Below are 24426 nucleotides of genomic sequence, written 5' to 3' on the forward strand. Positions count from 1 at the left end.
AGGGCCCAGGAGGGAGAGCTGTCGGCGATTTCTGTTTCGTGAGCATGGAGGTTTGAGCAGACTGCATCGTCCATGACACCTCTGAGCCCCACCCCCCACCCCTGCCAACTCACTGCAAGCAGATGCTGGCAGAGGTGTATCAGGGAGGAATAATCTGGAAACACGCATCCATAAAGAAAAAGAAGGGTATGAGGTAGCTGAAGTCCAAATTTCATAGGTGTTACAATAGTACTACAAAACAGAATTATTCCATATACACCAGAAAAAAAAAAAAAGAATGCTGAAAAGTTATTTTTTTTATATTCAATTTAATAACATAAAGACTGCAATTAAAGACTGTCACACTGTGTGTAAGACACACTCAAGGCCTTCAGTCAATCAAAAAATCTGCGAGAATCTGTTCATCAGCATATTGATATAAACTTCTTACCCTATACCTGTGCTTATTGTATGCACAAGGGTTTTTTTCCACTGCATCCTGCACTCACCCAATTATACAGCAGCCAAAATCCTTTCCATCTTCTAGCCCTTTGGAGTGAATCTGTGGAGGGTCAATAGACTTATCTGGGCCACATAAGAATAACAGACTCTATAATTTAGAGATCTTCTCTGAAAATAAACAATATCTTGACCCATCTGCAATACTTCTGATCACTGTGGGTGAAGGTTTCATTTCACATTCAGCTACTCAGAGCAATAATTCATTATAAATTGTGTTTTATGTGTTTCTTATATTTCAGAAAGAAATCTAAGACTCCGCTGGATGAAGGTCCTTGTTTATAGAAAATGCTAATTTTCACACAGAATCACAGAATCGTCTAGGTTGGAAGAGACCTCCAAGATCACCCAGTCCAACCTCTGACCTAACACTAACAAGTCCTCCACTAAACCATATCACTAAGGGCTATATCTAAATGTATTTTAAAGACCTCCAGGGATGGTGACTCAACCACCTCCCTGGGCAGTACATTCCAGTGCCTAACAACCCTTTCAGTAAAGAAGTTCTTCCTAATATCCAACCTAAACCTCCTCTGGTGCAACTTTAGCCCATTCCCCCTCGTCCTGTCACCAGGCACGTGGGAGAATAGACCAACCCCCACCTCGCTACAGCCTCCTTTAAGGTACCTATAGAGAGCGATGAGGTCTCCCCTGAGCCTCCTCTTCTCCAGGCTGAACACCCCAGCTCCCTCAGCTGCTCCTCGTAAGACTTGCTCTCCAGACCCACCACCAGCTTCGTTGCCCTTCTCTGGACTCTCTTGAGCACCTCAATGTCCTTCTTGTTGTGAACGGCCCAATTTCAAATATTATCTTTTGATAACTGTGTTTAAAATTGTGCTACTTATGTGACAATACTGCAACTTCTGCCCGTTTACGAGATTGTCAAGAGATTGTTTCCATGAAGCTGGGAACAGGACAGTAGAATTAAATCTATATTCTAATTTTCCCCACTGGCAGCATCACTTCCAATACCAATAAAGGCTGCAGTGCTACAGAACTACCACGAATTAAACATACTCTGTGGCAGACTTTATGGTTCAAGGGGCAAGAAAACAGGATCTGAACAAGATCCTTGAGCACATACCTTCACTTCATATGTTTTCCACTCAAGTCATCATATCTGCCCATAATTCCTAGACCCTGCAATCCACTGGTAACAAGTGTTCAAATAATTTGTGGCCATGCTGTAACTTCATGGATCAAAAGTGGTGGAGAATGACTATTATTTTTATTGTGTTATTGATTTTTAATTGCTTGCAATAGGTTTTTTGTTTGTTTGTTTTTGTGTGTTTGTTTGTTTTTCTTCTTTGTATTACTGGTTTCAAGGTATATACATATACATATACAACATATATACATTTTGTTCCTGGACATGACTTTGCTAAGAAGCAAATTCACTATGTTTTGTATGAACTGCATCTTGTTAGATGACAACCTAACTGCAAGCATGAAATTCTTGAAAAGTGTACCTAGGACAAATAAGTGATATGTTTTAACATCTTTGCTGAAGTACTTGGAGACACAGGTAGACCATAAAGTCAAAATTCTGATTTAAATAGAAATGTTCCTGCTTTGTGGGTTTAAAGTATTCTTTCCATTTACATCAGTGGTACATATTTCTGGTGCAATGTACCACAGCCACTTCAGATTAACACGTTCTTTTTTGATTTCTCTATCACATCTAAATATCAGAGAAAGAAGAAAGAAGAGCACTATGATCAGAAACCTCTTTAGGAAGTTGAAGGAAAGACGCGTTTAAATGCTATGCCAAAATTCTCTTCACAATAATTTGGATATTTCACAAGCAAAAATAAATAAATAAATAAAACAGGACAATAGAAAAACATGGCAAGAGGTGAACAATATTTTTGTAACATAAGAACCCCCATATTTGTTAAATTTTGGTTTTATTGAACATTTTCCATCTAGACTTAAATAGAAGATTTTTCTTAAGATTCTTTTTACCTGAACAATCATTGTACTTCAAGAAGCAATGGTGTACTTGCAGGTCTCCGTGAAATTACACCCTTTTGCATACATTAACATTCAGATTCAGGAGACTTATTTTTACCAACATTTAGATATGCATAGCTTCTACTAACACCCACCAGACCTAGCGCTGGGACAGGTGACCCCTACATTCTCCCCACTGATGCATGTACAATCAACAAAACACTGAGAACAAGAATGAACGCAGTAAGGTGTCTGTCTACATGTGCACCCAGATCCTCTTTCACAATTTGCTGCAAAGAAGATATGCTGCATGCAGGTATGCCCCCACCTGCATTGGGAAAAAATATGGATTCCTGGATTTCTAAAGACTTTTTAAATTTACACATTGACTGTGGTGATGAAATCATGAAACCACGCAGTTTTGTCATGTACTTCAAATCCTGTGTGGGGCAGAGAAAGATATAGTGTGGGGACACAGCAAGGCTGACCCAACTGGATGCCTTATGAACTATGCAGGCCATTGAGAGAAGATAAATCAGCAATACGCTGCAAGCAGGGAAACACCACAGCAAGAAATGCTCTGCCTCAGTGACCAGTGAGGAATGCTTGGCTCAGATGAACAACTAGGGGTCACAGCACCACAGACGTCAAATAGTTACAAAGACATGAAGGATTGCTGGAGCTTAAGTGCGGAAAAAAATGCACATCAGATAATCTGCAACACAGTTCTCCACAGACAAAAAATTGTGGGAGAACCTCTCTGCAAATTGCATTCTTTCTGAGGAATCCAGGCTGTTGTGGGAGTGGGTTTCTGTGAAGGAAACTGATTTTATCCCCCAAGAGGAGATTCTGTCTTTGAAAATTTTCTAGGGACTAAAGACAAACAGGATCTATTTTCTTGAATTGATCAGGGTGTTATAATAGGACAGCCTGGATTCTTGTACGATCTTTAAAAGCTCCTAACGAAGAGAAAAATCACTGAAATGTAATCAGTTAAATGTGGGAAGAGGAGAAAATCGGAAGTTGCAAGTGTACTAACTCCATTAAGTGGATGCATGAAAATTTCCATTGAGTAGTGGCTTCCCTCTCTGATTCAGCATTACGCTTTTCCCTGCAGATGACAGGTACTCATGAAAAAGGACAGAAGATTCAGATGTGGCTGAACAGAAATGTTTAATTCAGCTTCTCTAGCCAGCTGTTTTTAATAGCACAGTGGGCAGCTCTGGCTCCCTGGGTACTCATCTCAGTATGCAGGGAAAGCATGGGTGGAGGAAGAGGTCCTCCATTTCTTCTCCATGTGACTTGGAAAATGCTTTCCCTACCAGCCCTTAAAATAATCAGGCTGTGCTGGGACTTGGAGATGTGTGGTTTCATCAAGGCATGGCACAGCAGCACAGCCACAGGGATTCGGAGGGCTTAAATTAATTTTTAATGTAGGGGTTCTGAAATTAGTTCTAAAACTCAGCACATGCAACTCTTCCCCTCCTTCACATATTTTAAAGTACACATTAAAACAAAAAACAAAACCACAACAAAACATCAAGCAGCTGAGCACCTCTTTGAAATAAGATCTTTTGTTCTCTCTGTGTATTGAATTAATAACATGGGATTCATTCTCAACACACACTGACGGTACCTACCTGAGCACTCTCTCTTTTCAGTTGTCTCACACACACACACATACACTCACTCATACACTGATTCACGTTCTTACGTTTTCTTCCAGTGTAGTGAGCTGCTCATCAAGTCTGATGGGGTCTGTCCCCAGTGGGAACGTCCCTCTTCCCTTGTCCTGAGCATCATCTGGGAAATCACAGGGACTGGTGGATTCTGCAATCAGTTCCTCGGTGGCATTGATGATTTTCAGGACCTCTGTAGATATGTTGCAGAGAGAGACAGCAGAGTACTTCTGTTTTGTTACAAGAGCAGACAGAGAAAACAGCATTAAATTAGCACAGAGAGGTATTATGCAACATGGCTTAGCTTAAAGCTGTAGCTTTAAAAATGCTAACATAATATGGTTGGCTAGTTGCTGAGGAATCTACTTTTTCTCCCTCCCTTTTCAACACATGCACAGTGATACAGCATACAAAATAAGATACACACACAATTATTCCACAACACTAGTTCTACTAGAGGGCTGGTCCAAAACTTATGTCAAAGGAACCTACATATATCCCGCTTTAAAACCCAAATGAGCTAGATACAGCTATTTTTGCAATAGCTTTTAAACAGTTTTTTTAACCACAATCATCTTTTTGGGGTCCTGCCAAACAGATGTGGAATCACCTGTCTCCATACAGGAGCTATCACATTGCAGCTGTGTACAAGGGAGAGAAATCTTCAGATCTTCAGAAGCCCCATGAGGACAGCAGTTTACATAGATGATCGCTAGGAATTATATGATGGCCTCAAAAACGAAAGGTTGAGATACAGGCATGTACACATTTGTATCCCATTTTTAAAAAAAATCAATTAACCAGTTTTTAAAAATATTTATGAAATAACTTATATCAAATACCAAGGAAAAGCATGCAGTTTTATCCATGTTTAAAAAAAAAAAACCACAACTGTAAGACTTATGTTTTTTAATCCATGTGCAATTTTTAATCAATTTGCAATTTGTTATTACCTATCCCAATTCTGATGATTTTTACAGAGCTTTAGCTTTCAGGACAACCCCTTTGATGGCAATAAAATTTTACCTGATGTTCCCTCAAGCATCAAATTCAACATCTAAACTATACAGCTTTGAGATCAAGGCAGAGCCTGTTGAAGCCAATACAAACACTCTCATTGAATTTACGTGCAACACTTTCAATGTTGCTTTGCCTAAAAGAAAGTGTGGGAAGTTCAGACCAAAATTTAATTAATTCCTCAAACCTGCAAATACTTATGCATGTGACTGAGGGACCCATCCATCTGTATATTTTCCCCAAAACAAAATATCTGCAGAATCAAAAATGAGGAAACAGTGTTTGGATTCTACACAGTAAATCATACAGTATGGAGAAGTGTAACTGGTGAAATATGTCTTTAACAACAAATGCACATCACTTAAATATTATATTAATCAATATGCCAGCTGGCTTCCCTAGCAGGATATAGGAGAAATAACATTCGTTTCCTTCATACAGACTCTACTGGATTTAACTGGAAAACCTCTTGTATTATGTCTTTCCTTTAGTTTGTTGTTCGTTTTTGTTAGGTAAGACTTTCACTGAAAAACTACTTCTTTAGCAGTGTGTGCTCAATTGTTGTATATCAGTACATTAAGGCATCTTTAGCACTGTTATTTCTCTGGATTACAAGACGTACTTAGATACATGAGATTAAAGAGAATGAGAACAAAGTAAATACAGTATGCTACTGCATACAGATCTTTAGCTTGTTAGGACAGCTAACACAGACCTGAACAAGGAAGCCTAGGGCTCTCTTAAGGAGAACAAATACTTGAACCCCATAAATAGCCTACTGTTTTTTCCATTTATTTTCACAAGTGCCAATTAGGTTAAAAACAGATCAATAATTTTATAGAATGGAGGAGGAAATCAATGTTACTTTGTTTTATTCTTTGTTTTTACAAGTACCTAATTCTTATTCTATCCTATCCGTAGTGAACAAAAAAGGATAAAGGCCAGACACTACATTTTCATCATGTACATTTCCTTCATCATCTTTGTTGATGTATGTTCTCCATTTCAAGAACTGCAGCCCCAGTTCAGCTTTCATTACTTCTTAACTTTTTTATTATTATTATTATTCGATGTAGCTAATGATGGCTTTCCAAGGAAGATTAAATTAAATTAGAAAAAGGTTTTCTTATAGCAGAATATAAGAATCCATACTGGCATTTATTACAGAATCACAGATTCATCTAGGTTGGAAGAGACCTCCAAGATCACCCAGTCCAACCTCTGACCTAACACTAACAAGTCCTCCACTAAACCATATCTCTAAGGGCTACATCTAAACGTCTTTTAAAGACCTCCAGGGATGGCGACTCAACCACCTCCCTGGGCAGCCCATTCCAATGCCTAACAACCCTTTCAGTAAAGAAGTTCTTCCTAATATCCAACCTAAACCTCCTCTGGTGCAACTTTAGCCCATTGCCCCTCGTCCTGTCACCAGGCACGTGGGAGAATAGACCAACCCCCACCTCGCTACAGCCTCCTTTAAGGTACCTATAGAGAGCGATGAGGTCTCCCCTGAGCCTCCTCTTCTCCAGGCTAAACAACCCCAGCTCCCTCAGCCGCTCCTCATAAGACTTGTTCTCCAGACCTCTCACCAGCTTCGTTGCCCTTCTCTGGACTCGCTCGAGCACCTCCATGTCCTTCTTGTAGCAAGGGGCCCAAAACTGAACACAGTACTCGAGGTGCGGCCTCACCAGAGCCGAGTACAGGGGGAAACACAGAATCACAGAATCACAGATTCGTCTAGGTTGGAAGAGACCTCCAAGATCACCCAGTCCAACCTCTGACCTAACACTAACAAGTCCTCCACTAAACCATATCTCTAAGGGCTACATCTAAACGTCTTTTAAAGACCTCCAGGGATGGTGACTCAACCACCTCCCTGGGCAGCCCATTCCAATGCCTAACAACCCTTTCAGTAAAGAAGTTCTTCCTAATATCCAACCTAAACCTCCCCTGGCACAACTTCAGCCCATTCCCCCTCGTCCTGTCACCAGGCACGTGGGAGAATAGACCAATCCGCACCTCTCTACAGCCTCCTCTAAGGTACCTATAGAGAGCGATGAGGTCTCCCCTGAGCCTCCTCTTCTCCAGGCTAAACAACCCCAGCTCCCTCAGCCGCTCCTCATAAGACTTGTTCTCCAGACCCCTCACCAGCTTCGTTGCCTTTCTCTGGACTCTCTTGAGCACCTCCATGTCCTTCTTGTAGCAAGGGGCACAAAACTGGGACAATCACCTCCCTAGCCCTGCTGGCCACACTGCTTCTTATGCAAGCCAGGATGCTGTTGGCCTTCTTGCCCACCTGAGCACACTGCTGGCTCATATTCAGCTGCCTATCAACCAGTACTCCCAGGTCCTTCTCTGCCAGGCAGCTTTCCAACCACTCATCTCCCAGCCTGTAGCGCTGCTTGGGGTTGTTACGTCCCAGATGCAGGACCCAGCACTTAGCTTTGTTGAACTTCATGCAGTTGACCTCAGCCCATCGGTCCAGCCTATCCAGATCCTCCTGCAGAGCCTTCCTTCCCTCGAGCAGATCGACACACGCACCTAACTTGGTGTCATCTGCAAACTTACTGAGGGTGCACTCGATCCCCTCATCCAGGTCATCGATAAAGATATTGAAGAGGACTGGCCCCAGCACGGAGCCCTGGGGGACTCCACTCCAACTGGATTTGGCTCCATTCACCACAACTCTTTGGGCCCGGCCATCCAGTCAGTTTTTAACCCAACAAAGCGTACGCCAGTCCAAGCCACGAGCAGCCAGTTTCTTGAGGAGAATGTTGTGGGAAACAGTGTCAAAAGCTTTACTGAAGTCAAGGTAGATCACATCCACAGCCTTCCCCTCATCCACCAAGTGCGTCACTTGGTCATAGAAGGAGATCAGGTTCGTCAAGCAGGACCTGCCTTTCATAAACCCATGCTGACTGGGCCTGATCGCCTGGTTGCCCTGCAAGTGCCGCGTGATGACACTCAAGATAATCTGCTCCATGAGCTTCTCTGGCACTGAGGTCAAGCTAACAGGCCTATAGTTCCCCGGGTCTACCCTCCGGCCCTTCTTGTAGATGGGCGTCACGTTTGCTAGCCCCCAGTCGACTGGGACCTCCCCTGATAGCCAGGACTGCCGATAAATAATGGAAAGCGGCTTGGCCAGCTCTTCCGCCAGTTCTCTCAGTACCCTCGGGTGGATCCCATCCGGCCCCATCGACTTGCGTACATCAAGTGCTGTAGCAGGTCACCAACCATTTCCTCATGGATAGTGAGGGCCACATCCTGCTCCCCATCCCCTTCCACCAGCTCAGGGTACCAGGTATCCAGAGAACAACTGGTCTTGCCGCTAAAGACTGGGGCAAAGAAAGCATTGAGCACCTCAGCACCTCAGCCTTTTCCTCATCTTTTGTAACTAAGTTTCCCCCCGCATCCAGTAAAGGATGGAGATTCTCCTCAGTCCTCCTTTTTGTGTTGATGTATTTGTAAAAACATTTTCTGTTATCTTTAACGGCAGTAACCAGATTGAGCTCCAGATGAGCTTTGGCTTTCCTAATTTTGTCCCTGCACAGCCTCGCAACATCCTTATAGTCCTCCTGAGTAGCCCGCCCTCTTTTCCAATCATTATAAACCCTCCTTTTGCTCCTAAGCTCGAGCCACAACTCTCTGCTCAGCCAGGCTGGTCTAGTTCCACGTCAGCTCGTCTTTGGGCACGTGGGGACTGACCACTCCTGAGCCATTAAGATTTCCTTCTTGAGGAGTGCCCAGCCTTCCTGGACTCCTCTGCCCTTCAGAACCTCCCCCCAAGAGACTCTGCCAACCAGTGTCCTGAACAGCCCAAAGTCAGCCCTCCGGAAGTCCAAGACAGTGGTTTTACTGGTCCCACTCCTGACTTCGCCAAGAATAGAGAATTCTACCATTCTGTGGTCACTCTGCCCAAGACAGATTCCGACCACCACATCTCCCACCAGTCCTTCTCTGTTTGTGATCAGAAGGTCTAGCGGGGCACCTCCCCTGGTAGGCTCTCTAACCAGCTGCATCAGGAAACTATCTTCCACGCTCTCCAGAAACCTCCTAGACTGCTTCCTCTGAGCAGTATTGCATTTCCAGGATATGTCAGGGAAGCTGAAGTCCCCCACGAGGACAAGAGCTGACAATTTCGCAACTTTCGCCAGCTGCCTGTAGAATTTCTCATCCGTCTCCTCATCCTGGTTTGGCGGTCTATAACAGACCCCACCAGGATGCTTGCCTTGTTGGCCTTCCCGCTGATCCTAACCCACAGGGACCCAACCTTATCATTCCCAGTCTCAGTCTCAAGTTCTACGACATCAAAACACTCTCTAATATAGAGAGCCACACCACCACCCCTTCTGTGCTGCCTGTCCCTTCTGAAGAGCCTATAGCCAGTCATTACAGCACTCCAGTCATGGGAGTGCTCCCACCATGTTTCAGTGATGGCAACCAAGTCATAGCTAGCCTGCTGCACAATGGCTTCCAGCTCCTCCTGTTTGTTGCCCATGGTGCATGCATTAGTGTAGATGCACTTCAGCTGGGCCATTGCCTTCTCCCCAGGCCTTGCCATTGTTCCCCCTGGCACACCTCTAATGAGCCTTATTTCATCCCCGTCCCCCTTCCTATCTAGTTTCAGAGACCAATTACTGCAGAACACAGTTATTGTTTTCCTGGTAAAGTGTTCTGTGATAGGAAGTTTTATGAAATCAAGATTTTGAGTAAAATACCCTTCCTTCTCAGTATGTAATGGACAGGGAAAGAAAAGTTCAGCAAGTAAGAAATGTGATTTTTAGCTTTTCTAGATTTTTGATAAGTTCTTAGTGGCAGATGCTGCTTGGTTTTTAAAACTGAAGATTAAGATTTGCTTCACATTAAATGTTGTGCATGGCAGCTAGATAAATGCTCATAAAGTGCTTGTCTCCGTGAAAATACCTTGATGCTAGCCTGCAGGTATCTGAGGTATCTGAGTCAAAGAGTTAAAGCTTTTCTTTACGCTTGTGAAACATCTACTTTTATAGCATAACAAAGGTACAGCACTAAACACCATAAAGAAATTAAATGGCCAGAAGAAGTGATTTTCCTCGGAGTACATCTGAAGAGTAGATCTCACAAAACTGAAGAGTACAAGCAATATCTTGGAATTATTTAAATTCAAACTGTGTGTAAGTTTTCTGCTAAAGGATATTTGGAAATCAGTTTTACTTTGGGCTGCATACTTATAGAAGTGAGATGAGATTAAGGACTGCCTGAAGGAGACATAAAATTAATATGTAAAGAGTTCAGGGGTTTTCAAAATGAAAACAAACAAACAAACAAACAAACAAAACAGCTCCTCAGTTAATGTTTTTGTCTCATATGTTTCTATCTCTTCAGAAAATGTCAAATGTTGTTCAAACTGCTTATATTCCAAAATGGCCAGTTTGCAAACCTAGTGGGGTAATCTAGAGATAATTACTTAAGATATATAAAGGGAAATACAGAAGAAAAAAAAAAAAAAGAAAAAGAAAAAGTGTTATCCTGGAGTTTTAGTCTTTCACAATCCTCTCCCTAAACACCCACGTCAAACTCAGAAGTTACAAGGTTCTGTGAAAATAACCTAAAATTCACAGACACGCGCACACAATATCATGCTGGTAGGTGGACATTTCAAATTGCTATAAAGACCTTTGGCTGTCTAATTTGATTTTGCCTTTGCAAGAAAGGTCATTGTTAACACCTATAAGGGATTCAAAGAGACAGATGACATGCCATGATGAAGTCTCTCCCATCCATCTTGTCAAGCAAAGAACTAATATGGATGTGAGACACAGAAAGCAATCTCTATCACAAATAGCTATCACAGAAAAACTAAGCACAGCCATTCTTCTCAAAACACTGGGATGCATTACGATTTCATCTGTGCTACCATGCTGCTCAGTTGACACCACTCCTCTCAAATTAAATTGATGCAGTTCATCCAAAATTGAATGTATATACTGATAATGATAATTTATTTTCTACTGAATTTGAGATTAAGAGTTTAATGGAATGAAGAAAACATATATATATATATTATGATAATTCCTAACCAGGCTTACAAATACATTAGACATAATCAAAATGAGAAGTTCAGGTTCCTGAGTTCTTGGTGGAACAGTTTTAAAACCAATGAAATACTAAAAAAGTGTGTGTGTGTGCAAACATGTACATACACGTGTGCCTGTATACATTGAATACAACAAACAGCATCTTATGAAACATCTATACTGCCGTTTCTATGTGTTGTTGGACAGATGGAAAGGATTCCCGTTTTGCTGAAGAGAGTGTTTCAGTGGTCTAAACTACCTATCACTGACCTTTAGCCACTTCCCCTCTCTGCTGCTGTCTCTCTTTTCCCTACTGACGCTGCCAGAATTTCCTTTTTTTTTTTTTTTAAATTAGGGATGCTACACTGGAAAGTGTTTTTTAGAACTATATTTGCATTCTTGTGCAAAGGATGATGAGCAATGGAAGTAAAGCAGATTGATAAACCTGAAGCAACATAAGTGTCCAAACTGCTAAGAGTAGGTGAATATTAAGTACATGTATGGAACTCAGCAGCCTATGACATCTCCACACCACTTCCTTTGCATGTAAATTATTTACTTTACTGTTCGATAGAGAACAGCTGATATCAACAGTTAGATCCAGAAACCGAGCAAGGGAAGCTTTCCATCACTAACAGCCCTGTCAGTATTGACCATGTCCTTGGTGACCTGTAGTGCAGTCATTTTTAGCTCCAGTCTCAAACTGTTCTGTAACGCTCTCAGTTGTGTGCCTGTTTCTCAGTTAATAGCCCTCATCTTCGCGTGAGGAATTGAGAGGGACTGGGGAGAAGCTCTGCTTTGCCTTTGGTTGATTCATCTTTTCAGAGTAACTGGACTGAATCCAGACTTGACAAAAAAACAGAACCAAAACCTAACCCTGCCTTTCCCCTTCTCCCAACCCATGTGGGAGTTCATAGTACAGCCTTGAGAATGCCCTGAAAAGCCCACCAAAAGCCCATCTTCTGTACAGGCAAGAAAGATCTGGGACACTGGTCAAGTCACAGTGTGGGACGAAAAAAGCCATCAATTCTCGACCATTAACTGCAGTCATCAACCCTGACCTTCGAAAGATCTTTTGGCTTAAAAGTATGTCCTAGCTAATCAATACCACAAAAACTGGGAAAGAAAGCTAAAATTTCCCTTGATAACTGATTGAAGACAAGCGTACTATGAAAAGACATGCTATTAAGAAATGACTCACAAGTGTAAGTTTGGGACTTCTTGCCTTGACTTTAACGTCAATAACTTCATTTATGTGTCCTCATTTAGAAAATGAAAGTTAAATTACCTCACAGCCAAATTACCTTATCAGTCTTTTTGGTTGTGTTAGGTAATTCTCAATACTTCATTTTAACTAATGAATTCAGTCCACTGTGTTAATATAGTTACAGATGTTAGTTTTTATAATTTGCAATGTCTTGTTTATAAAACCAAGGTTCCTGTACTCATGAGGAAGAAAATTATTTTCCAGTGGGTATAATATTATGGTTCAAGTTGGAAATGGAAATATTCAAGTCTTAAAATCTGCACAGGATTCTGTAAGAGTATCTACAGGATGATGATGTTGCACAAATGGAAAAAATATTTTTTCTTTAAAATCATCCTTGATATTTTTACTAAAGAAAAAAAAAAAGATCTAAAAGGCAATTAAAACTTACAGGACAAAACTTAACTCTAAGATTATGGAAAAAAGAAAAAGCTGAGGGGGTTATGTGTTTTGCTGAATTAAGCATCAACCTTTGACACAAAAAAAGTGATTCCTTTTTTTATGGCTGAGAGAATGCTACAAAATTAATTTGCTTAGTGCTACATAAGAGATACTAAAAATAGCATGTATTTTAAAATACAAGGTAAGCATATATTTGCTCAGTAAATAAAATGAAAACCTGTTCTAATAACCTGATTCTAATAAGCTAAGACTCAAATAGCACAGAATATGAAACCTCATCCCACCAAGAAGAACGATAAGAAATAGACACTATCAGCAATGTGAGAAAGTACCTGTGCACTGTCAAAAACCTCTGCAATGAATTAAGGGTTTTGTTCATTTTTTAAACTGGGAGTTTACAAAGAGTTTTGAAGACCACCACGGTCAGAAACTGCTAAAAACATATTGCTGAAATATTTTTTTTTTCCTTCCAAATCACTTAATATAGGTGAGTACATCAGAATATGAAGACCATATACCTTATATTTATCTTCTGTTCTTCTTAATTGATAAATACAAATTATCATAATGAATCCAAATAAGAGAACCAGTCTGCTCCACATGTCTACTTTATGCTCGTCACTCCCATAACATAGGTCTGGCTGTGATGAGAAAATCATTTTCTGCAACGCTTACTAAATCTAGTCAAGAGGTTTGGTTTTTCAGGCCTGATATTTCTAGGAAAATAATTTGAGTTTGAGAATTTTTGCTTGGGAAATGTGGAAACCCTCAATCTCACTTTATAACTTTTTACTATGTAAGAGATGTCAGAAGACACAGACAAAATAAAGTGCTCTCACCTGCTGCAATACAGTGGATAAAAATTGCAGCTTTAAATGAAGATCAAAAGTCTTTTGTTTCTCCTAGATAGTGGAAAAGCAGTTAAATAAAAAGGCAGAAAAATTACGTTAACATCTACAGAGGTTAATATCTATATAGGTTCAGACTTAGAGAGAAGTTTGGGATGAACAGCAAGGATAAAGAAACTATCAAATATAAAATACCATAAAGTTTAGATATTAGCTTTATTACCAAGGTATTTAAAACAAAGCAATACCTATTATATTTTTGTTTGTAGGATTCAAAATAACCAATCTCATTAAGGCAGATTTTGCAAATGACACATCATTTTTTATAAAATGAAGCAGATGGGAAATACTGATTTCCACCATGACAAAACAAAGCGGCACTAGCAACAGAAGGAAACTTTTACAGTGGTGTTAAGAAAATGAAAAGCTAGCCATCCCTTCAATTTTTGGATGCTGCATGTGTTTCCAGTTACAAAAGGGTGTGTACCTCACTAGTGCCAGATGCTTGCATCTGAAACACCTATGCTGAACTGAGATGTCTTGTGACAAATCACTTCCTATTGTTTGCCACTGTCCCTCACCTGGAGTTCACTGTCCCAAGATGAACAAGTGAAATCCTTCACACTACCACTCTCCAGTGCCAAGTCAGTAGGTTTACCTTAACCCCCCCCCCCAACTTAAGTCTATTTAAACTCATGTGGCTTTCTCTTGAAGCAATGACACAACCACAGTTGCACTATAGGCTGTGCTGTGACAGGTATCACCTAAGTGAGTAGCAGCATTTTCTTGAGTGTCTTCCAGCTAGATCTGATAGAGCTCATCTGTCACTGCCAAGTCTTTGGGCTGCTTATAAAAAACAAGAAAATAATAACTTTTGTTGTTGTTGTTGTTACAGTCTATTTTTCCCACCGTTCTGTTAAAGCAGCTTACACTAATCTTCACTGATTTTCTGGCTGTACCTGTAAAATGGCTTTTACATTTTCTTGGTAAGTAAATAAGTCTTTGGTAGTCAGCCATTCGAATGAGATTCCCATTTCATGCATATTGGACAAAGCTGGCTTGGGCAAGCATGCACATAAATAAGTATCAAATTTGAAACTATGGGAATCCTGTTTACAAAAGTGCTGCAATCCCTGTGTGAAGCCAGCTGAAATCTTACATATTCTGCACTTCTACAGGTAGGTTCACTTGCTTAAACACAGGCAGACAAGGTACAATTTGAAACACCTTAAAGTACCTGAGGACTTTCAAACGAAGCTGATGGATGTGATACAGGACCTAGAAGATAATGTTTCCTCTGAACTAGTAGGTTATGACCCTGTAGGATATGCTAGGACATCTCAGATGGCATAATTGCATTGAGCTCAGAAGGTGTCAGAACTGGAGGAACGCAAACATCACTGACGATGATTTAAAACTTAAAAAAAAAAAAAGCAATAAAAAAATGCTCTTGAAGCAACTATGTTGCCTGAAACCATACTCATATTCTGACAAAACAAACTCAGGATCAATTTAATTTTCCATAGTAAAGATCAATAAGTAATAGCAAATATCTGGGAGAAATCTCTTGAATGGGATTTGTGTCCAGCAAATCCCCAGTTCAAAACAGAACATATCTTTGACTGCTTCGTTGAACTGAGAATTTAAAACTTTAGATCCATAATCCAATATGAAGACTGAAGTCTCATGCCTATTTTAGAAGAAAACAAAAACACTGTTTCACATTCTTTTGCAAAAATGTCTTTACTGTCATTCAAAATCATGTTTGTAGGTTGGTTGCAGTTCATAAACTTTAAAGATCATATTTTACAATGCTGCCCATTTTCAGTTTTCAATTCTGGACTTTGGAATACTGCCCAGATAATTAACATCATAATAAAAGCCATCATCCACCAAAATACATGAATTATTTTGAGAATCTTGCATATAAATATGTGAAACAGCAAGTATCTACTGAGATACTGAGAAGATATACAAGCATCTTCTGTCAGCCCAGGAAGATGGCCTTGCATTACACTGCTCAGTTTCATTAGCATGGTAATAGCAATGTAGTAAAGCTAATATGCTATTAAATTTCTTGCTTAAGTGAGCCACAGAGTTCTGTTTCTTTGGGAATTTTTACTCAATCACTTCCAAAGTTTTCAGGCATACAAAGCTGGATGGCAGTTAACCTGCCCAGACAAAAAAAAAAAAAAAAAAAAAAAAAAACCAACAACCAAAATACCTAGCAGTTTGTCAGAAAGTTTTCAGTTCAGAGAGCTGCAAGATAACCACCACAAAAACTACTACGTTATCTTCTGTGAGGATGGTGTAGGCACTGGAGTAAACTATTCATGGAAACCCAGCCAGCAGGAGACACAAGCTCGCTCTCGTTGTTACAGCACCGCTGTTATAACATTGCAGCCACTTGTACTGGGATGCTGCAACAGCTCTGTGGTACACAGGAGGGGTTCACCATGTGGTGCACTTCCAACGCCAACAAGCAGCTTCAGACCTCTACCTAACAGGCAACCTGCCTGAAAGATAGAAAATGAGATTGCAGTTGAGTGAAACCCCTCACACTTGCAAGAACAAATGTTTCCTCCTGCCACAGCCTGCAGGTCTTTGGAAAAAACAGCACTTCCGCAGCTACATCAAGGCCATGAGCACATTCTCCAGCAACCAAGTCCCATGAGTTCTCCTTCACTGAATCTCCCCCAGTGAGCCCTGGGCACCCCAGGCATAGCCACCAGCACACACCCCAGGGAGCTGGCTGTCTTTTCTGCTGTGGAAATATGCACCCACATCCACAGCTACCGGCTATTCCTCACACTGAAGAGAGGTGCCAGGCAGATTTTCTAGAAAATGTCAATCTCATCATACTGGTAGTTGAAAAGTGCTAATTCACCTGGCAAGAAATGTAAGATGTACTCTCTCAAAACAAAGAACATGGGACTCTGGCACAAATACACATGAAGATGGTGCTTGTAGCTCATACTTTACTCAAAATAAAGCTTTATAAAACCTAAGATGAGCAAAATGTTTCCAGGAAATGAAGGCATAAATATTGTATGGGAAGAATATTTATGCTGTCATTCATATGATCAAGGAACTTGAAGGTTTCACTTAGGGAGCAGGATCTCACTGCTACTTAACCAACTTACTCACAGGTTGGTGTTGAGAAAAGAATTGTGTGCCTAGTCACATAATAATGTCAACAGAACACAGGATTTAAACAAAAAGTTCCTAAGCCTTGGTTGTAAGATTTTATGAGCAGAAGTAAGTGAAGAAATAGATTAAAGGAAATTCCTCAAGCACACAGCAAGTTGTGAGCAGCAAATCAGTGCAACAAGGACAAGAACTGAACATTACTACCAAAATTTAACTTCCTAATTTTTGTACCTTAAGAAAGAAGGAGTACAAAATGAGAGCAACCAAAGCCAGAAGCCCAAGTGAGGTTTTAACAACTATTTCAGTTTTTATGCTACATGGGACAATTCACAAAATTTGCAAGAGCTAGTCTGTTTTTTAAACAGTATCTCTATGGCTTAGTATCCAATAAAGTAGTCACAGTGATAGACTGCATTCAAAATGCCACATTTATGTAGGCACTGCTAAAATTGTTTTCTAGAATGTAATTCTGTGGTGTACCATGAAATATAGACCTGTCCTGTTCATCTTCATGAAAAAAAATAGAAGGAGAGAGGAGTGAGCAAGAGCTAAATATACCCCATTTATCATGCTTGGCATTCTCAGGATTAGTATCATTAAGATACTCCCAAGGGGATTTAGATTTTGCTTTTTTCTTTAAGTATTTGGTTAGTGTTTTAACGAGAAAAAAAAAAAGAAAAAAAAAAAGCAAGGCACAAAAAATATGCAAATCACTGTGCTAGTCCAAGTTGCTTCACTAATAGAATAGTTGCACAACATGAACATGGTTTGTTCACACCTGAAATATAGAGAGGCTGCAGGCTAACTCCAGCCTGAGCATTCAGGACCCCATGGCATTTCATTACACAGCTGGAAAAAGCAGGCTTTTCAGGAATCTGCAGTCCCCTCAAAGATCACAGACTGCTTCTGTAGCATAATAAGCACAAAACATTATCTGTAAAGCAAGCCTGCTGTAGGCTTATATTTGCTTTAGAGAGCTGTGAATCTCCAGAAGAACATTTTAGGCAACCATAGGCTTAGAAATGTTGAAGATGGTTGTACTGAAGGTCTAGAAGGGTTTAAATCTAAAGCATAAAACTAATGAGTGTTAATACCCGCCTAAATCCTCAAGTATCCCACATGACCTAAACAAATATCTCAAAGGAAACATTTTCAACCTTCTATCTCAAACAAGTTTGCAGTTATACAACTCAAAAACACAGCTTAAGGGGAGAACTGAGAACCCATAACTTCACACTGAGAACCCAACTTCAGCAAACTCCCCACTACTCAAGCTGTGCCAATTCTTCCCATTGATAAAAGTCTTGATGTAATAAATATCCTATAAAAGTATCAGCTCAGTGCGACTACATGAGATTCCCACTTTCCACTGAAAACCAGAAGTCTAGATTTTTAAAGGTGCAGACATGTAGAAGTCAGATCGTCATGACCAACAGGTATCCTATTTCCAGTGACTCAATGAAAGAGACTTTTTTTTTTTTTAATCTTTTTTTATTCTATGGTCAGGTATATTGTAACAAAAAATTCTTTGTGATTTAAGGTTGCTAATGTGTTCCAGTATAAAGCCAGAGAATAGAAAACTAACAGCTAACAAAGACAATCAGCACTGATAAAATATAAGCAGGACGGCTAAAATACAGTTTTTAATCTGTGTTCAGGAGCTCAAAGCAGACTGTGGGCAAATGAGCTCTCATTTTAATTGCTCAGAATTAGAGCTTCTGTAAACTTAATTTGAAACTCAATGCCCCTATCAGAAGTCTGTGTCTCTGTCTGAGAATGTTAAATACCAGTCTGAAAGATCAATTCCCTACACATGTATTCTTCAGAAATTGGGCTTTTTAAAGAGACAGCATACTGAGACATTTGGCTTTTGAGGCATCTAAAATTACTGGTTCCCTGAAGATAAGTTTTCTATGCTTGTCTCCATTGAGACATGTCATACACTCATTTTAAAGGTATTGCATGTTTATATGCGATTTTACTTTTGGTTAGCTCTGAAGTGGTCAGGCAAATGTACTAGATGATATTTGAAGGTTCCTTCCAAATGACCTATTCTATTCTATTCTATTCTATTCTATTCTATTCTATTCTATTCTATTCTATTCTATTCTATTCTATTCTATTCTATTCTATTCTATTCTATTCTATTCTATTCTATTCTATTCTATTCTATTCCATTCCATTCCATTCCATTCCATTCCATTCCATTCCATTCCATTCCATTCCATTCCATTCCATTCCATTCCATTCCATTCTACTCCACTCTACTCCACCCTAATGAATTTAGGTATGTCTTCATATTTTAGGTTACCATAGCCACAGCTGGTATTATACACCATCATCTTCTTCAGTATTTCATTGTAAGATGCTGGACAGCCACCTTTCCAAAGAGAAGGCTCGCATCAGAAGACTTAAATCACCTTTAAAGACAACTGTCAGGGATAAGAACAAAAGCAGGCTGCTTGTTTCTCTACAGCTGAAGCAAGTTCTGCTATCAATTCCTCTAATTCTCTCTCTAATTCTCCTCTATGGTGAACTGAGCACAAAAGATGGCTGAATACCACATTCCAGTACACTATATGATATGAAGAGAAATTCAGAAGCAGGAAGGGAAGAGAGCAGGTGTTAAGTGGAGTGACACTTTAAGTCAGACATCTTACTGTAGGGTGAAATGGTGTGAATGGAAGATCTCATTCATTATCAGAACTGACACTGGATTACTGTTTCACCAGAATACATTACTACTGCCAGAAACCTATTAGCTGACAGTGTAACAGGCCATAAAGTTTTAGGGAAGCACAAAATATTCCAACAGAGAGGCAAAAGAAGAATCTATGATACCAGAATGAGCTAAAAATACCAAAACCAGGGGAGCAAATAAATAAAAAAAAAAAAAAGAAAGAAAGAAAGAAAAAACTTGAACCTTGCTTGCTGGTTAGTAAGGAGAAAAAAGGAGATCTGAACGTGCCTTTAAATAAAAATATGCAAGTAGATTCACAGTTAGTATAAACAGACATAGTTTCATTAGTATCAATCAGTTAACATGTTTATTACACAAACGAAGTTCACTGCTTTAGAGTTAATGCTGTAGGCTCACAGGAAGAAGCCCACACCTTAATCGAAGTTTTACTTGCACAAGGGTTGCAGACTCAGACCCAGTTTAAAGGACCTATTTTTTTAATCAGCTGTGTTTTATTCTCTAACCACAAGCATCTATTTCTGGATTCTAACTTTTACAGTATTAAGCTCACTCCCCTATAATGACCACTTACCTTCTTTAACTCCTCCTGAATACTTTTGCCATTTTCTTCTGAGGACAAACTCTCCTTTTGGTTTTCAGGGTCTGTTCTAGGTTCAGATTCTTGTTCTTCACCAGAAGATGTTTCCTTGTCACTCATTTTCGCTCCAAGCTGAAATAACCTGGATTTAAGCTCCTCTTCCATAAGGTCGGGCTCGATATTACAATGCTGATCCTCACTGCTTATATCTGTTTCTGATAAATCATCAAAATCCTACAAAGAAATTGGAAGAACAGTAATAATTACTGTATAGGTATAGCAGGAAAACAAGCAGCTTCCTAGAAAAGGGTAGATAAGATCACTCTGAAGAGAAGCTAGAAAGAAAGCAAAGCGTGCTGATAAAAAGTTACCACATCTTTACAAAAGAAGGCCAGTAAACCCACACCTGTTGGATAATATTTATCATTCCTGGCTACTTTTATATTATGTAGAAAGGAACTATCAAAATCATTACATATCTGTGTGCAGCTAATAAAACAAAAGCATAAATGGCGATTCTCGTTCTCAGTACCGCATTTCCATCACTGTCTATTTTGGTGCATATAAAGAAACTGAAGTGCGGGAATGAAACCACTTATCCATGACAACCTGGCAGTTGTGTCCACTTTCCAGCTGAAAGCTGTGCTCACATTCCCTGCTGGCTGGTCTTGAGCATTATCCTTATTCTCTTATGATTACTAGAAACAAGTTTTTAAAAAATCTTTCCTTTTTTAAGTGACAGTATTTAAGATTTTCAGCTTTCCCAGTGAACATTTACATAGGTGGATCCACTACAGCTACAATTATTCTCCAAACACCAGCCTCCTTAGAACAAGTTCAATCTCCAGGAACACCTTTTCTTACTTCTGGATCCTTAAAGGTGGGAAGTACTCAGATGCTTGGTTAAATACGGTTGGTGCTACAGACTTGACCATGACAAGTCCTTTACTTTGCAGGCCAAATAGAAGAAAAACAAAATCCTTTTACAAGTCTGCCTGGCCTGTTGCCTGCCCAATATTTAAAGATGTGGAAAAGGTTTTTTTTTTTTTTTTTTTTTTTCTTGCAGGAAATCTAAAAGTGCCTGATGACTATATCAAAAACTGATGTCTGCATATGTACCAACTCATTTTCTGGATCTGTGCTGTCTGATTAGAACCCAGTTTCCTACTACAGCTCATGGAGAGAGAGAGAGCATCTCCCAGAACAACACAGCCTATAACGTTAACTGCTTTCTGGAAATGCTATTCTTTCTCTGCTGACTGCTAAGAGAGAGCTCAGAATAATTGGACACTTTGTTCAGTGCTTCAACCAAGTGCATAAAGTAAGGTGGAATGTGATGGGTTTCAGAAGTGACAAATTCTTTGACACAGTGTAATCATGACAAAAACACCCAGGAGGAGGCTGTAAAGAATGCAGCCTGGGACCCAGAAGTGGCAGGCACATTGTAGCAGGTCTAAGATGGTGATTTGAAGCAATTCTCAGATAGGAAATTATTCCTATTTGCCAGGAAATTATTCCTATTTGCCAGGAAATTATTCCTATTTGCCTTATGCTCTCCTACTGTGACAGGACCAGATTTGTCTGAAGAGACTAAAAGCTATGTTTTCTTTACCATTCATTTGGCAACGCATAAACAGGAGATTTGCTTTGCACAGCTACTCTCTCTGCAGGCTCAGCAGTCATATTTATGGACAGTTCAATTACCTCCAATTCTCACGGGAAATGTTAACTGACAACTCCCTCAGAAACTCTACCTGCCCAAGTGCTCTTAATGGATTGACACATCATGTTTGTAGTGTCAGCATTCATCTCTCACACGGTAAACTGTACTGTATTGTCTAGCACTTTCACAGATTTCTGGACTATTTTTTTCTGCAGTTATCTGTGAATCAATTACACAACTAGATTATTGCTTTATAGCTCACTTTCAGAATGTGGAAGGCCTTTTTAGAAAATCAGGATTTTAAAATACATGGCAAGCCATTTTAAAAGGGGAACCACAGGCTCATGTCATAATTTATTTTTTTTCCTGTACAATCAACTTTTGCTGAGTAAATGGCCTTTTCTTTCAAATGAACTTCCAAACTGTTCTGAGTAAGATCAAGAACAAGATTTCAAATCAGTGAGTTTCCACTTTGGTTTTATAATATGTTATGATATACTTCTACTTGCTTCTACGTGACTGGTATATTTTCAACTTTTTAGTAAAAAAAATAGTAACAATATTTTTTCTTCAGATATATCTTGCATTTCACACAACAATTCATTACACTCCCCTCCAACAATTTGGTAATGAAACATACAGGTTTCTAAATTACAATAAAATCTGAAAGTTGTTGCTGAATGCATCTATCCATCAATTTGGAGAAAAACAATCATAACTTAGAGAATTTACAGGATAGAAAGCACAGCTAAACTGTGCACTTGTATTTTAGGAGAGAATACAGTTTAGTGGAGATACATTGTATTAAAGTTGAGATATGTATTATTAGTTATCTGGTCTCAGCTCATTACTAGAATCCCTTTTTATTTAAATGAGGTACTTGCATTTATTTAATAGGTACCTCCAAAGACCTACTCTCCCATCTATCAAATCATGTGGTTTAGGATTATGAGATTTGCTAGTGAGTTCTGACAGCTCTGCACCATGAATGTGGGCTTCCTCTAGCAATGTCTAGACAGAAAGAGTTCACCTTGGGGCTGAGTCTGCAAGGGAGAGAAAACAAATAAACAACCAACCAAAAAAACAACCAACCAAACACCATCATTCAATGCAGACATTGGAGCAGATCAAACTTGCAAAAATAAAAATTTAATAATCTTGTTTAAATAAGCTGGGTACAAAATCTAGCAGAGCAGTGAGGAAGGCTGTCAGTCCAGAGAGGTAGGTTTTCTCACATTTCTACCTCATCGCTGTACCATGCAAGAAGTGCACAGTTCCTCTAGGGGCCTCTTATATATCTGTTTAGCAGATGTATCACAATAGTAACGTACACAAGAATCCATAGTGAGATTGGCAGAATCACAACTACTCTTGATCCTGAAAGAAATGCTGGTCTCCCAGACCACACATGGCAGCACCTGTTCGGTTGATCTTTATTGCCTCTACCCAAAGCTCAGCAAAATCACCTGGAGTCTACCAGCTGGCTTCCCATGCATTTCAGGTGAAGGCCTGATGGGACAATATTGCTAAGCTGTGAGGCTTCAGCAGGATGAAAAATCAAAAATGTAATTTCCTAGGTAAGGTGAGCTCTTATGCTGCTGAAAGAATTGTCCTTCACCCTGTTGTAACAAGTCACGAAGGCTGGGCAAAAGGCTCCAAGCGTGTGCTACAGATGATGTAGGAGAGACACTGGACCATGCTGGAGGCAGGGGGAGGGAAGACAGGAAGGCAGACAGGAAAGCAGGAATTCTTCTTTGGGCATCAACAGGTGACACTGTCACTGATATGTTCCAGTTCTAGCTTGTGCTTTAATATATGTAAAGGAACTTTCCTAATTCATTAGAAGGGAAATAGCTTTTTGCTACATTTTCCAGCACAGGTGAAAGTTATGAGCTGCCTTGTTATCGCTTGGGTTGTTCTGTGTTAGCTAAATGTGTGTTACTGAATACACATCTTTTCTTGGGGGGGAGGGCGGGGGGGGCGAACTTACCTTGAAGGTGTTTATTTTATTACAGCTGCATTCAGATATGTCTTATTATTCATCTTTCTGCTTGTAGTAGTTACATTTGCAAGAATTATTAGTTCCTGCTTACATGCAGAGATAATGATATCCTATAATGCTATACTTTGCTGTTTTAGTTATTGGTAGGCTGCTTGGCTTGTGTGTTGAGATTTTCAGGTGGTGGCAGTGAACTGTTTGTGATGAGATGAATTAACAGATTAAAAAAATGCATTAAAAGCTGAAACAACAAATAAAAATAAATACATTGAAAGGAATTATTATTTATTTAATAGATGCTATCTTAAACTTCACGTTTCTTTACTGGTCACACTTTTGCTCTATTTGTTAAGATTACCAACATCCTCGTGTTTGTATAAATCATTGTGTACGTTCCCATTTGCATCTGTCAGAAGCAAATAACACTAACACCTGAAAACAAGAATAAAGGGACACTAGTTTATCTGGAAAGAGAGCTTCAGTGAGGACACGGCAGACTGACACAGCCACAAAACAGTCTCACTAAAAGTAAATCAAGTGTTTCTAATGCAAGCTTAAATCCTTCAGGAGGCAATGAGATATGAAATACACCTTTCCTAATACACACTGGACA

The 24426-nt window shown here is 39.7% G+C and overlaps 1 protein-coding gene and 1 long non-coding RNA gene across 12 annotated transcripts in view; one reads left to right on the forward strand and one right to left on the reverse strand.

Moving 5' to 3' along the window:
• Positions 1 to 24426, reverse strand: part of MYRIP (myosin VIIA and Rab interacting protein) — a 232553-nt gene that overhangs the window by 6760 nt on the left and 201367 nt on the right. For all 11 annotated transcript variants that reach the window (XR_013946532.1, XM_080580085.1, XM_080580083.1 and 8 more), the window contains 2 exons: positions 20146 to 20385; positions 4166 to 4360 (listed from right to left, as the gene is read on the reverse strand). Coding sequence is in view for 10 of the 11 variants with exons in the window: in XM_080580085.1 (XP_080436211.1) it covers positions 4166 to 4360; positions 20146 to 20385 (435 nt within the window). In the remaining variant the exon portion in view is untranslated. The remainder of the gene's footprint in view (positions 1 to 4165; positions 4361 to 20145; positions 20386 to 24426) is intronic.
• LOC308189751 lies at positions 4 to 16006 on the forward strand. The gene is made up of 2 exons (XR_013946575.1): positions 4 to 849; positions 6315 to 16006. It is a non-coding gene; the product is annotated as an uncharacterized lncRNA (long non-coding RNA).

This window comes from Anser brachyrhynchus, assembly GCF_964034855.1.
Source record: "Anser brachyrhynchus genome assembly, chromosome: 2".
Classification (NCBI taxonomy): domain Eukaryota; kingdom Metazoa; phylum Chordata; class Aves; order Anseriformes; family Anatidae; genus Anser; species Anser brachyrhynchus.